General features: G+C 39.5%; 1 protein-coding gene across 2 annotated transcripts in view; it reads left to right on the top strand.

Moving 5' to 3' along the window:
* The window catches only part of ITGA8 (integrin subunit alpha 8), a 209,391-nt gene that overhangs the window by 70,932 nt on the left and 122,936 nt on the right, over positions 1-15,523 (top strand). For both annotated transcript variants that reach the window (XM_003831184.5, XM_063607282.1), the window contains exons 12-13: positions 5,058-5,263; positions 7,865-8,056. In XM_003831184.5, the coding sequence (XP_003831232.3) occupies positions 5,058-5,263; positions 7,865-8,056 (398 nt within the window). The remainder of the gene's footprint in view (positions 1-5,057; positions 5,264-7,864; positions 8,057-15,523) is intronic.

The raw sequence follows: 15,523 nt of genomic DNA, 5'->3' as shown, positions 1-15,523 counted from the left end.
CCCACTGACGGCCACACAACAAGCACCAGGGGCTCCTCCCCTGCTGCACGGATTCATTCATTCCATGTGTTCTCTTCCACAGGCCACTCCTGTTTTGAATCCTCAGGACTTTGCCCAAGCTTCGCCTTATGCCCTGCAGGGCACCGTCCTTCCTGGAAACATGCGCATTCTAGTCTATAGCAAAGTTTTGTGAGAATGTTTATAGTACTTTTTTTTTTGCCATGTTAAGGAAAAAAAAAATTGTAAGAAAAGGACCTCATTGGCTTCCTGTTGATCAAAACAACATGGTAGTAACAAACACAGAACTGTTATAAAGTAATAATTTCTTCTTTCTGGAAGTTCTTAAAAATTACTATGCATACTATTTTTTTATTACGTCGTATTTTCTGAATTCTTTAGACTGTGTTGAAGGATATTTCCATTAATTTACTAATGCTGTTCATAAAGGTAAAGTGCCCACAGATTCTCAGTATATCACTTGCTGTTTTTAATTACTTAGATGCTATGTAAATTCAAGGTCCTATTATATATAACTATGCTCTGGAAGTAATTGAGATTGGCCAAAGAAAGATGCCAGATAGACAACTCAAGTGAAGTCTGAAATTACAACAATGATGATATATATAATATATTTCATAGGGTTTAAAAAATCACTTGGCTAGGTCATTGCTCATGGTTCAGAAGTGAGGACTTCCCTGCACACACACATTTATGGGCTTGAACCAGACTCTCCTTTCCCCAAGCTGGAGATAGTTAAATATATCTCTGCACAAGGCTATCTAGTGGACATTGTTGGAAAACATATATTCTTTGAAAACTAGGCAACAAAAACAAGGTCCCTAAAAGAGCTCCAAAATCTCAACATCACAAAAAAAAAAAAAAAAAAGTGTCAATAAGCGATCAGATAAGTTAACTGGTGGAAATTTTCCCTGATATTTTTCTGTTAAGAAAAATCTCCAAGTATGATTGAGTGGACTGCAAACATTTAGACTTAACAGTTGTGTGCATGCTGGTTGATGGTTAATACTGTCAAGCCTGTGACAGTTTTGAAAATATAAACAAGCTGGGGAAATTATCTTCAGTTTCGTTATCTTAAGACTTCCAGTACTACAAACTTTGTCAATGTAAGCTTTGTTAGGAATTTCTGAACAAACCTGTTAACAACAAATGGAGATGGTATTTTTCATCTCGTGCCTAAACAAGCAAATATGTTTTTTTTTTCTTACGGCTTTTGAGTGTTACAGTAGTTATACTACTTCAGAAATTCACTGAATTACAATTTAATCCATTGGATACTTTGTGCACTACTGTTGTTTCTAACCTCTGCAGGACCAAAAGGAGCCAAATTTAAACAGATTCTTAGTGGTTAACTTGAGAATAATCTACAGAAAAATCCAATTGAAAGGAAACAGCTTAGGGAGCTATATTTTTATGCTAGATTTAGCCCAAGTATGTTCATTCATACAGGATATATCATTATGATTCAATTAGTAGAAAACTCTAAAAAATAAAACCATAAAGAGGTTGTAAATTAATTTCTGTAATGTAATTGAAGTGATGTTAGCTCCTGCCTATCAAACAATTAGGTTGATTTGATATTTACTATATGGTCCACTAATCTGTATTCTTTTAATAAATAACTAAATTCTGAATATTAGTCATGAGCATTAGCATGCAAAGTGTACTACTGGGAAAAAAAAGAAACAGAAAAGTTTCTATGTTAAAGCAATACATGGCTTAGCCTGTTTTTTGTTGCTATAATTGAATACCGGAGACTGGATAATTTGTAAAGAAAAGAAATGTATTTCTTATACTTCTGGAGGCTGGAAGTCCAAGGTCAAGGGGCCGCATCTGATGAGGGCCTTCTTGCTGGTGGGGACCCTCTGCAAAGTCCTGAGGTGGTGCCAGGCACCACATGTTGAGGAGGGCAAGAACATTCCAGCTCTGTATTCCATTCCTCTTCTTATAAATCCACAAGTCCCATTTTGGGGCTCCACCTTGATGGCCTTATCTAATCCTAATTACCTACTAAAAGTTTTACCTCCAAATGCCATTAATATATGCATCTAAAGATTAAGTGTCCAATACATGAAATTTGAGGGACACATTAAAAGCATAGTAACTTATGCACACTGTTAGGTTGCCTAAAACATGAACCCAGGTGTGTGATTTTTTTTGCTGCCTTCATAGTTGTGTCTTTTCCAGAGTGTCATGCAATTGGAATCATACAGCAGATAGCCTTTTCAGATTGGCTTCTTTAACTGAGCAATGTATATTTGAGGTTCCTCCATGTCTTTTGATGGCTTGATAGCCCATTTCTTTTCATTGCTGAATATTATTATATGATGTACCATGATTTGCTTATCCAGCCACCTATTGAAGAGTATCTTGGTTGCTTCCAAGTTTGGGCAATTATTCTATGCACATTTTTGTGCATATTTTTGTATGTATATCTGTTTTAAACGCATTTGAGTAACTGCCAAGGAGTGTAATTTTGTGATTGTGTGGTAAGCCTATGTTTAGCATTGTAAGAAACTGCTAGACTGTCTTCCAAAATGGTTGTATCATTTTGTATTCCCATTAGCAATTAATTACAGTTGTTCTACATCTTTGCCAATGTTTGGTGCCATCAGCATTTTGGATTTTAGCCATTCTAAGAGATGTGTAGTGGTACCTCATTGTGGTTTTAATTTGCAATTCCTAACGACATATTATATTGAGTGTCTTCTGATAAGCTTGCTTGCCATCTATCTTTTTTGATGAGGTGTCCATTCAAATCTTTGCCCAATTTTTTTTTTTTTTTTTTTTTGAGACGGAGTCTCACTCTGCCATCTAGTGGTGCGATCTCGGCCCACTGCAACCTCTGCCTCCCGGGTTCAAGCGATTCTCCTGCCTCAGCTTCCAGAGTCGCTGGGTACAGTCACCCACCACCATGCCCAGCTAATTTTTGTATTTTTAGTAGAGACAGGAGTTTCACCATATTGGCCAGGCTGGTCTCGAACTCCTGACCTCATGATCTGACCACCTCGGCCTCCCAAAGTGCTGGGATCACAGGCATGAGCCACTGTGCCTGGCCTTGCCCAATTTTTAATTGGCTTATTTTCTTATTGTATATCATGTACATGTAATATTGATTGTAACAATATATAGTATATAATATATAATAATGATTTATGTTATTGTTACATATTTTTCCTCATGGGGTTAATTTTTAAGAATTCTTTGTACATTTTACTTTTACAATAAATTAGTTGGAATGCCCCTAGCACCAAGCCTGTCTAGACACTCACTCTACCCTCACTCTACTCAGGGACACTTGGTTTGGCTCACAACACCTACACCTGGAGAGCCCACCTCAGGATACCACCCAGGTCTAATGCCATCTCCTTCATGGAACCTTCCTTAGTTCCCTCCAAGCCAGCATCTCCCTGGTCCAGGATACCCAGCGTTAATTTCATTGTCTCATATTATTTTTCCCAATCTGCCATGTTTATAGTAATATGAGTAGTCATTTAACCTCATTTGTAAGTTATTAGGGAATGAATTGGTTGACCTAATAGTCATCATTGCATTAAAGCCACTTATCAAAGTACCTTAAACATAGGAAGTACACAGGATGTCTTTTGATTCAGACTGAAGACAATAGATAAACACCACAAGGCAGGCCAGAAATTGGAGAGAGGGTAGGTTAGAGTGATGTTGGAGTGTCTTGTAGACTGCTCAGATCTTGAAGAAAGTTTCTTGTTCTCAGTAACTGTTCCCACCTCATCCCTGACTTTTGATATAAACTATGTCAAAGATATGTCTGAGCCACTTGATATGGAATCTGTTAGTAAGATATATTTTTATACATATTATTGATTTTATGTTATTAATGTTATTGATATCTTAATTTTTATATATTAATATATTGTATATTAATATAGTATTGTTTCTTGACCTTTATATTTATATAATATACTCAATTTATATTTTATATATTTCATACATTAATGTATTAATATACATTATTATATATCATTCATATACATGAATATTATAACTCAATTATTTTAATAATATTTTAATCGGTTTGCTTGGCAAACTTCAGCATATTACCTAATCTACATAGGCATAAAAGTCAAATGCAAATATATGTTCCTGCCCCAGGTCACTCTTGAGATTATTGCATCTGCCAAGACACTGTATCTGCAGACAAACTTTAATAGAGGCCATTAATTTAGATCAAATTATATATTTTTGGTTAGTGTGACTTGTAAAATTTTAAAATAGAAATTGTACATTATACCTTTTTAAAAAATCAAATCACTTAGAAGGCTTATAGTGAAGTTTCCCATTCTAGTCCTCTTCCTGCCCATCTGGCTCTGTGAAGGAAATACCTGTAACCACTTTTTTATTTTTTCTCCAGGTGGTTGTATCTTTATCTCTAAATAATTTGCTTGAATATCTCTTGAAAATGTTTTAACCTTAAAAATTACGTATTAGTTTTTTGCTATAATCTATGTATCCAAAGAATTCAAATTTTTATTTGGGCTGAAAAGTTGTTTGCTACCTTTCTAGCCAGCTTAATATACCTCTCTAATCTCAGTTTTATTTAAATTGAGCTAACAAAAGGAAAGGGAAGGACAAAATTGATTTTAAACATTACTGCATTAAAAACTGAATAATTTAAATGTATAGTCATATTAATTGCAGACAAACTCTAATCTATTTTTACAAAAAGCTATTTTGTTCTTTCTTGATATGTTTTCTTTGTGCTAGTACAGTTTCTGGAAATGCACTAAAAAGCTGAAAATGGTGAAATATCTGTGGTTTCCTTAAAGTAGCATTTTTAACATAGCTAAAATGTTCAGTGTGATAATTTAACAACTCTTATTTTCTTACAGCATTCGATTCCATAGACATAACAAAGCAGCGAAAGCAATCTGATGATTGTAAAATAACCCTCAGAAAAGGAAAAATAACAATGGAAATTTACTAGTCTAGTTGATTACAAATAACCCAAAGTGACTCTACTCTCTGCTAGCGTGCTGAGCTGCTTTCTTTGTTCCTTACAGACTGGATGATGTCCTGGTTGGGGCACCTCTCTTTATGGAACGTGAATTTGAGAGCAACCCCAGAGAAGTAGGGCAAATCTACCTGTATTTGCAAGTGAGCTCTCTCCTCTTCAGAGACCCCCAGATCCTCACTGGCACCGAGACGTTTGGGAGATTCGGTAGTGCTATGGCACACTTAGGAGACCTGAACCAAGATGGATACAATGGTAATTTAAACCAAAGCGTGGAAGTCATTTATGTGTCGTCACCACTGCATAAAGGAGACCATGCCTGTTTTAAAGTATTCAGTATGGTGTGTGTGGGTGCAGTTATTATTACTGATTTTTAATAAACTATCACAAATCTCAAGGCAGCTTTACATTTATACATTTTATATATATTTATATTATTATATATTTATAATATAAATATTACATGGAAATTTCCCTTCTCACCTTTCTGAAAATTTTTATTTCAAATCTCACAAGATTACAATGCAACACAGAGAAAAATCTGTAACATAATCTGTTTCAATCCTAAATTTAGTATAATTGATCTCCTTGTAGAAGACACATTCGGTTATCAGAAACATCAGAAAAACCTCATTAAGCAATGTCAAAACCATACTACCTCAGAGCTCAGTCTTCAGAGCTCCAGGTAATGGTTTGAGGGTGTTACTACATTTTGAAAACCTCTAAATGAATTTTAAGAGACATTGGAAGGCCACAGGCACTCCAGGTTACAATAAAAATAAGTACATTTAGGTTTGTGCAAACTTCAAAATAACATCTCAAATGTTCAACTTTAAACTTCTCTACTTATAAGTGCTGTTTACTTGCAGAAATATTTCTTATTCAGTTTTAAGAATTAAAACTTTAAAGCCAAAGTTAATACAAAAATAGTCATTGCTCTGACGTCCAAGCAATTTTCTCACATTTGATGTTGGCTATCCTGTAATAGCTCTCAGTAGAGGCAGGAATTATTTTTAAAATTGATGTTTGGATTTGGTGACTTAAAGGTAACTAGGAAACCTTCTATATGTCAAGACAAATAAATACATGTTGATATATTAGCAAGTATCCTGACTTCTGATCAGCCTACATGGGTTATGTACAGGTTATACTGAATTTTAATTGGCACGTAGGCTTCACCTTAGTTTCAATATTTGCAACAAAGTAGTGTTAAACTCGTAGCTTAGGCTTGTAGTTCTTTAGGTTAGAATTTATGAAACCCCTCCAAGTACACTCTCCTCAGAAAAACACACACCTTCACACAAAAGTTTGCATACATTTTCAGGACCTGAAAATGTATGCATTTTCTTAAATGCACTTCAGGTTCTTTAGTTAAGAACCGAGTATAGTGAATTTCTTGATTGAACTCAAGGAAGTAACAGGAACTTGCTTTAACAAAGTAGCCTTGGAAATATTCACATCAGATTAGTATTCATTAGTATATTTGGCAAATGTTACTGTTCTCTTACACATTCTTTGAAAAAAGTTCTCAGCAACATATGGTTAGTAAATTTTAAAGTATCATAAAACAAAGTACATGTAAAAAGCTTATGGTTCCAGGGAAATTTTTTAAAAGACAAGCTTACCTTTAAGTGACTTGCTACTCTGTAAAGCTGCTCTATTCCTGACCACTCAAGTAAAATAAATAGTGCTAAATTATCTATGGAGCTGTCTTTTAAAATCATATTTTCTTCTATTTGTCTTTTCTCTCAAACCTTTAATAGTATTTTTAAAAGATAAAAGAAGCATTCTAAATGACATAAAGGGAGGTCCTAGCTTCTCTGAGCTTTGGTGTCCTTGAGTATACAAAGTAGGTAAAATCATGTGAAATTCACTGAGAGTAAACAAGGGGATGGGAGTCAAGGCACTGACTTAGAGAAAGTTAAGAAAGTGTCGAAAGTGTTCCTTTTCGCCGACACAAGACAATATCTTTATTTTCTACAAAAATCTGAGTTTTTAGATCATCTTTTTTTTTTTTTTTTTTTTTTTGAGACAGAGTCTGTCACCCAGGCTAGAGTGCAGTGGCGCGATCTCAACTCACTGCTCACCACAACCTCCACCTCCCAGGTTCAACCAATTCTCTGCCTCAGCCTCCCGAGTAGCTGGGATTACAGGCGCCCACCACTACGCCAGGCTAATTTTTTGTATTTTTAGTAGAGACGGGGTTTTACTGTGTTAGCCAGGATGGTCTCGATCTCCTGACCTCATGATCCGCCCGCCTCGGCCTCCCAAAGTGCTGGGATTACAGGTGTGAGCCACCGTGCCAGGCCCTGGAGGCTCTTAATAAATATTTGTTGGATGGATAAAAGGCAACAAATAATTTGTCATTGCAGCAGTACTACAGAATTTTCATGGAAAACATTATAAGCCCTTTAGAGTTTTCATACTGCTTTTTGAGTATACTAAACTATTTCTGAACCATTCTTCTGTACTTAAAAAAGAAACGTCTCTATGGCCAAGCACAGTGGCTCATGCCTTTAATCCCAACACTGTGGGAGGCTGAGGTGGGGTGATCACTCGAGGCCAGGAATTCCAGACCATCCTGGGCAACAAAGCAAGGACCCATTGCTCAAAAAAAAAAAAAAAATTATATATATATATATATTAGCCTGACATGGTGGTGTGCACCTGTAGTCCCAGCTCCTAGAGAAGTTGAGGCAGGAGGATCACTTGAGTCCAGGAGTGTGGGGCTGCAGTGAGCCATGATCCCACCACTGCACTCCAGCTTGGGTGACAGAGTAAGGTCCTGTCTCTAAAATGAACAAATGAAGAATGAAATACATATACACATAAAACATGTTCTATGTCTGTTTTTAGACATTGCCATCGGAGTGCCTTTTGCAGGCAAGGATCAAAGAGGCAAAGTGCTCATTTATAATGGGAACAAAGATGGCTTAAACACCAAGCCTTCCCAAGTTCTGCAAGGAGTGTGGGCCTCACACACTGTCCCTTCCGGATTTGGCTTTACTTTAAGAGGAGATTCAGACATAGACAAGAATGATTACCCAGGTAAGGTTTTCTTTCTTTTCCCACGTGAGAGTCTACATCCTGAAAAGAGTCCATTTTCTGGAAAATGCATCATGCAAAGGCAGTTTTCTTCTACAGACGAGGCTGAAGCTTAAGCATGCCACAGGCTTTTTAAATGTACGATTCCAGAGCGACTTTCATGAGAATTTGAAGAAAGACAAACACACGCTTCCTTCTCCTGTCGAGAGACAATGATAGAAAGGCAAAATGGCTTAACAATCTGCATTGTACATAAAACTTGTCAACTTCACAACCCAAGTTTTCATTTGAAACTCCTCAATACCGTGGCTTGCACTGACATAGACAGCTTGCGTCCTTTCTGGAGCAAATTATTTTAACCCTTTTGAGCTCATAACTCCTATTATAGCATGAACCTCAACATTTCTGTCATGAAGCTCATGTTTTTACAGCATAAATATTTTCCAGCTTGGCCCGTCATGGTGGCTCATGCCTGTAATCTCATCAGTATTTAGGAGGCCGAGCTGGGTGGATCAGTTGAGGTCAGGAGTTCGAGACCAGCCTGGCCAATATGGTAAAACCCCATCTCTACTAATAATACAAAAATTAGCTGGGCATGGTGATGCATGCCTGTAGTCCCAGTTACTCTAGAGGCTGAGGCACAAGAATCACTTGAACCCGGGAGGCGGAGGCTGCACTGAGCCAAGATCGAGCCACTGAGCTCTAACCTGGGCGACAGAGTGAGACTGTCTCAAAAAATATATGTATCTCTTCCAGCCATATTTTGTGGTTTTCCAAAGATAGACTGAACATTTTAAAGTGGAGGAAAAAAAAAGAACTGGTTCATGATAGGAACCATAACAATTCTTGATTTACCTAATTCACATTGAAGGCACATGGAAAGCCATGAGGCACAGGTAATTTATGTTTTGTGCATGCTATATGAAGACATTGATTTGTCTTAAAAGATTATTTCACTGTCCAGGTTTTTTAGCAGAGAACATCAGACTTCTTGGTTTTAGGGTTTGATTTTCACTTTTATGTTTAAGATGGTTTCAATAAATACTTAGAAGTCATTAATAGTTAAATGACAGCTTCAACTACTTATAAAAACCTTGTCTCTTTCCACTAGCCCCTCCCCTGATTGGGAATTTTCCACATGTAGAGCTATTTTTTGGTTTGGGGCAGCATCCAGTAAGCTGACTGCCTAAATATACATCATTAATTTCAGGCCTTTGGCTTTCTTCTCTCCTCTGGGGTTAGACAAAAAGGATACCGCAACATATTCTTATGATTTTGCCATAAACATTTTATGACACTAATGGAGACGTCATAGTGGGCTCAAAGTGGATTTGGTATTATATTGTATACTAATGCTTCCTACCTGTGGCAATTTCAAGAACATCTAGTTAAATTTATTTTCTTAGGTTACATTATGCTAATCAATGGTGGTTAGTTGTTATTACTGGGGAGAGGTTTGTATACATAACATATCCAAATTTAAAATAATTCAAAAATCTAGGTCCCTTATGTAATTCCTACCCCAAAAATGTCAGGGTGATTAATGAAATTCAACTCCTGGGTTGCATTTTAGGTAAACAATTAGAAAGTTACTGCTATTTATTATGGTAGTCATAGGTCTCCTTCCCACCCTTAGTACCAGGAAAATTGACAGAAAGGCTGTGCCTTCGATGAGGCAAAGGAAATAGAGGATGTATCCATCACACAGCCAGTCCTTCGACTTCCTTCCAAGGCTAAACATGTCCCAAATGAGAGGCAGGAAGGACAGAGGCATGAGTCAACTTTTCTCCCCAGGAATACTCCCTTCAGGGAGAAAAAATTTAAAAGCAGCAGGAAGGGAAAAGGAAGCTAAAGTCTGTGCAATGTTAGTAATTGATTACCTCTTTTTTTCTTTTCCTTTTTTTTTTTCTGAGACGGAGTCTTACTCTGCCCTCAGGCTGGAGTGCAGTGGCACGATCTCGGCCCACTGCAACCTCCACCTCCTGGGTTCAAGCGGTCCTCCTGCCTCAGCCTCCCAAGTAGCTGGGACTACAGGTGTGTGCCACCACGCTCAGCTCATTTTTGTAGTTTTAGTAGAGACGGGGTTTTACCATGTTGGTCAAGACGGTCTCAATCTCTTGACCTCATGATCTGCCCACCTCAGCCTCCCAAAGGGCCGGGATTACAGGTGTGAGCCACTGCACCCAGCCGATTACCTCTTAATTATGTCTTTTTCTTCCCTTAATCAGAAATATTCACTTGAGGCCATGTGCTAGTCAACAACTTTGCTGAGTCTGATGCAAATTATAATAATCAGACATGTCAGCGCAGTGCGTCTTGTCTCTGAAGTAAATGTTCTTTACTAAGGCAGGCCTGTCAATGCTGCTTGGTTGAAGAGTCTTGAGGCTTTCAGAGTTCATCCATGCATCTTAGTAGACCTGGGTTCTGGCCCCAATTCTGTCTCTCAAATAGGAATATGGATATCTTGTGATTCATGATTCTATAACATTTTTCCCTGATCCTCATCCTCTAGCAAAAAGAATGCCATTCAAAGAAGCCTTTTTAACTTCGTAGCAAGATTCCAGGACCTACAGAGAAGAAACTGCCTTAGAGGCAGGCGACTAGATTCTCTTATTACAGTTGATTGAAAGCTGCAGGCAAAATTCAGGAATCAGACATGTAACTTTCTTCATTTTTCTAGAAATGAATTCCATTTAGCTTTCAAAGCCTCCATTTCCACCATGGTAGAAAATGATGATCTTGCAATCACTTCTACATTTAGATTTAGTCTTATTTAGGTAAGTATTTATTCAGATTCAAGACCCCTTAGCTAGCCGTGGTGGCATGCACCTGTAGTCCCAGCTACGCAGGCAGCTGAGGCAGGAGAACTGCTTGAACCCAGGAGGCGGAGGTTGCAGTGAGCCAATATCGCGCCACTGCACTCCAGCCTGGGCAACAGGGCGAGACTCCATCTCAAAAAAAAGACTCTTTTTCTCCACCCTGTGTAGCTACCCTCCCAAGGAATGAAATAGAAAGGGGTTTACCTGTTGTCCAGCGATTGGGAAGAGATATCTGGCTCACACCCATCATCTGCTATTATTGGCTTCAGACTAAAGGGTAGTTCAGTCCCTTGTGGTCTTTGAGGCATTGCTCAAGCTTCTGTGGCTCGTTCCATTGTCTGTGTAGTGACCTCTGCTCAAAATTTCCCTGTGTCCTGGGCCCTCTTCGTCCTCTGTTAGTCTCTTTCAGTCCCCTTTTAGCAAATGCTTCTGAGCCACTGTTAGGACTCAGACACGCACAGGTTGGGTATTCAGGTTTCTGTGATTGCCCTCAGGCTTATCTACCTAGATTTTCCTTAGCTGTTGCCAATTTCCACCCAGCCATCTCATTGCTCCAGCCCCTGATTGAGCTGCAGTCTTGTGATGTTTTGCCTGGGAAGTAACAAAAGCCCTCTTTTCCCTAAAGGTAGTTGGATGGCATGCTTTCTAAATCCTATAGTTCAGTCGATAAATGCTATGTTCTAGGCCTCCGTGACTTGTTTTGTGATTTTTCCAAACCAGTGCTTTTGGAACTTAAAAAAATAAACAATTTCTTTCACTCTGGGGTCCTGCTTTTTCAAATCAAAAGCACTTTGCCTTACAAATTATGAAGTAAATACACCTGAGAGCGATAATATCAGCATACCCCAAAATGACCCTGGGTGGCACACACACCCCAATGTGGCTGGGAAATCTGAGCTATGGAATCTGGGAGTGGCCAGCCCAGAGATCCATTCCTTGTCTATGAGGAAGACCTGACACCCAGGTCGGTCCCGTGGAACACGGGCCCTAGAGGGGATTGAGGCCCTTTGTTTTTGGACTAAATGAAGGTTGCCAGGTGGAGGTTGTCAGCGGGAGAGTACTAAGTGAAGATGCTTTATAAACTGCATGCCTTTTGCAAGCGGTTGCAGTTCTCTTGCCCAGCCCTCTACCCCCGGACTCTCTGCCCTGTACGTGGGCCCTCAGTGAAACCTCATGTCTCATTGGCTGGCTCTGTTTTTCAGACTCTTGAACATGCCGCCATCCCCCCTGGAGTTGATAAGGGTTTGCTACAACACAGATTACTGTGCCTTCTGAGCTTCACAATCTATTCAACAAATTGACTTCCTCCATCTGAAATCTATCTCATCATCCTTTATAAACAGGGGTTCGCAACCTTGGCTGCATATTAAAATCACGTGGAAAGCTTTAAAAAATCCGAATGCTCAGGCCACCCTCCAAACCGATTAAATTAGCCACTCCGGGCTGGAGCACAGACTATAGTGACATGTTTAAGTGACCCTGGTGATTCTGGTGTGCAGTACTTTGGGAATGAGTCCTCTAGAGCAGTGTTTCCCTGCTGACTGTGCAAACAGATCACCTGGGTGTGTTTATCAATTGCAGATCCTGATGCAGAGATCAAGCAGGTGGGGCGAGACTCCTCACTTAAGGTGCGGCCCTTACTGCTGGCCTTCACAGCACACCATGCAATGAGTTGTAGAGTGCTGAGCTTTTCCACTGAGGCTCTGAGACTCAGTGTGCATGCATGTTATCTGTAGGGCTTGTTAATAAAGCTGAATGCACAGCACCCCTTCAGATACTGTGATGACTGACTCTGAGATGGGGCTGAGGGATCTGTGCCTTTACGCAGCACCCCACTTTGAGCAAAACCACCCTAAAATCTTGGCGGCTCACTTCCAGGTCTACAGGAGTCAGATGTGCCTTTTCTCTTTTGCCAAGAACCGGTTTGCTAAGCCCTAGCATTTCATTTATTCTTTACAAGGGTGTCAAACCCACCAGCCGCTCTTCTCTCCAACATTGCCTCTGTGTGGTTCCTGCCATGGTTATGCTTGGGCACACCCCACTCAGGAAGGGGCAGGGGCAACATTTTTTTTTTTTTAAGAGATAGGAACTTGTGCTGTCACCCAGGCTGGAGTGCAGTGGCACAAATCATAGCTCACTGCAGCCTCAAACTCCTGGGCTCTAGCGATCCTCTTACCTCAGCCTCCTAAGTGGCTGGGACCACAGGAGCATGCCACCATACCTGGCTAATTTTTTGATTTTTTTTTGTAAAGACAGGGTCTCACTATGTTGCCCTGGCTGGTTTCAAACTCCTGGCCTCAAGCGATCCTCCCGCCTCAGGCTCCCAAGAAGTTGGGATTACAGACATGAGCCACTGTGCCCAGGATCCTTTTAAAATTTACTCACAGACATACAAGCGTTCAGCTGCCCTGTTTCAAATTCTCCATTCTAAGTAGATCAGAAACAAAATTCCAAAATTTGTCACTTTACCTGGTTACCTGCAGAATTTATGAGAAAACAAATGCAAAAACAAACATTTAAAATGCTAAGTGGAAACAAGTCAAACTACTTGGCATGATTAGGGAATGGAACACCCCTGAGAAGCCACACTTATCAACAGCAATGCTTTCTGATGGGGTTATGATAGGGTTGGTTTTCCCATTCTTGAGATAAACACTTTCTCCTCATTTCAGGTGACAAAATGCTTAGCAGCTCTGTCTAAAAGTGTGGGCAGTGTTGGCTTCCCCTGGTTTTCACTGTCTGATGTAAACCCTTTTCTGTGCAGCCTATTAAGAAATCTACCTTTAATAATGGCAGGGCATACACATTGCCCCAATCATAGATAGTAGCAAACACTCTTACGTATTCTTAACACAACCTGGCTGCCTTTCACAGAAAGAGGAGGGCTGATTGTGATGTTTTATGTGTACTTTTTGTGCATTATAGCTGTTTCATCTTCCAAACTGACTCAAAATAAATTAACACGGCACCTCAAATAACCGAAAACACAGACATATAAAAGGTGGTTTGGTTTATATTTATTCGTTGTCAAACGATCTGTTCTGCATGCTACAGATGTTCTGTATATAATCAGGACTAGTTTTCTTGTCTTTGGAGGAAGGAATGTTAGCAAAGTGCAGGCATAGAGTCTGTTATGTTGGTAATGTTTTTGCAATTATACTAATTATTAGTGCTAATAATTAAGAGCCCAAAGCATGCCAGCCACTGCATAGAAGGTAAATACAGTGCATATTGTAGAATATTATTGTGGGATCTCTCTCATTCACAGATACATATACTCAAACATCTATGTATGTATTTTTTATATGTACTATATATGTATGTACACAGTTTATAGAGTAGGATTGGATGACACCTCACTTCTTTTTGGAAAACATCAAACCAATTAAAAAAAAAAACTATTTTAAAGTTAGCCGATGGGCATGGTAGCTCATGCCTGTAATCCCAATACTTTGGCAGGCCAGGGCAGGAGTTTGAAACCAGCCTAGGAAATGTGTCAAACCTCTTTCTCTACTAAAAATACAAAAAATTGGCCAGGCATGCTGGAGTATGCCTGCAGTCCCAGCTGCTTGGGAGGCTGAGGTGGGAGAATCATCTGAGCCTGGGAAGTCTAGGCTATAGTGAGCTAAGATCTCACCACTGCATTCCAGCCTGGGCAACAGGAGTGAGACCTTGTCTCAAAAAAAAAAAAAAAAAAAAAAAAGTTAAAGAGTCTGTGAGAACAGGGGAAGGAAAATCGGATTACCTGAGTTCAGATTCCCATTGAATACTGATTAATGTAACAATTGAACAGTGATTTACTTTCAGCTTTTATTTCTTTATCTGGTATGATGGGGCTGATAAAACCTACTTCACTGGGTTTTGTGTGCCTGAACTTTCTAGGGTGGGAGAGGATTTTTACAAAATGCTGTCAAATGGCTCAGAACAGAAAAGGAAACCAATTTGCTGATCATGAACAGAATATGAGCTACTTCATCTGACAGTCATGTGGAGCCACATAAGATTTTGAAAAACTGCATTCTAGGATGGTGGAGAGGGACAGCCTCTGTTTAAAATCTGATTTAGAGACAGAGTCTCACTCTATCACCCAGGCTGGAGTGCAGTGTCACAATCTCGGATCACTGCAAACTCCGCCTCCCAGGTTCAAGGGATTCTCCTGCCTCAGACTCCCAAGTAGCTGGGATTATGGGCGTGTGCTACCACGCCTAGCTAATTTTTGTATTTTTCATAGAGATGGGGTTTCACCATATTGGCCAGGCTGATCTCGAACTGCTGACCTCAAGTGATCCACCTGCCTTGACCTTCCAAAGTGCTGGGATTACAGGTGTGAGCCACCGTGGCCGACCTCTTTCATTTTTCACTATTGTGCCTTACTGGTTACCAGAAAATGAACACGCTGCTCCCTCGCTGCCCCTTAGCCATTTAAAAATATTTAAATTCATCTAAATTTGGCCTGAAGTATGGTGATGACAGTGGAAATTGAGAGGAAGGAACTAACACAACAGTATAAATGAAAAATAGACAAGGCTTGATAACAACTAGCAGTGATGGAAGGGAGAGGAGGTGGCAAGAGGTAAGGAAGAGGTGGGTGTAAAAGATGACTCAGATTTGAATGCAGTGTACCCAAGAAAAGGATAGTCTCATGGACAGA

The sequence above is a fragment of the Pan paniscus genome, chromosome 8 (genome assembly GCF_029289425.2).
Source record: "Pan paniscus chromosome 8, NHGRI_mPanPan1-v2.0_pri, whole genome shotgun sequence".
NCBI classification, from domain to species: domain Eukaryota; kingdom Metazoa; phylum Chordata; class Mammalia; order Primates; family Hominidae; genus Pan; species Pan paniscus.
The sequence above is the reverse complement of the archived record's forward strand: the minus strand, read 5'-3'. Positions and strand labels throughout refer to the sequence as shown.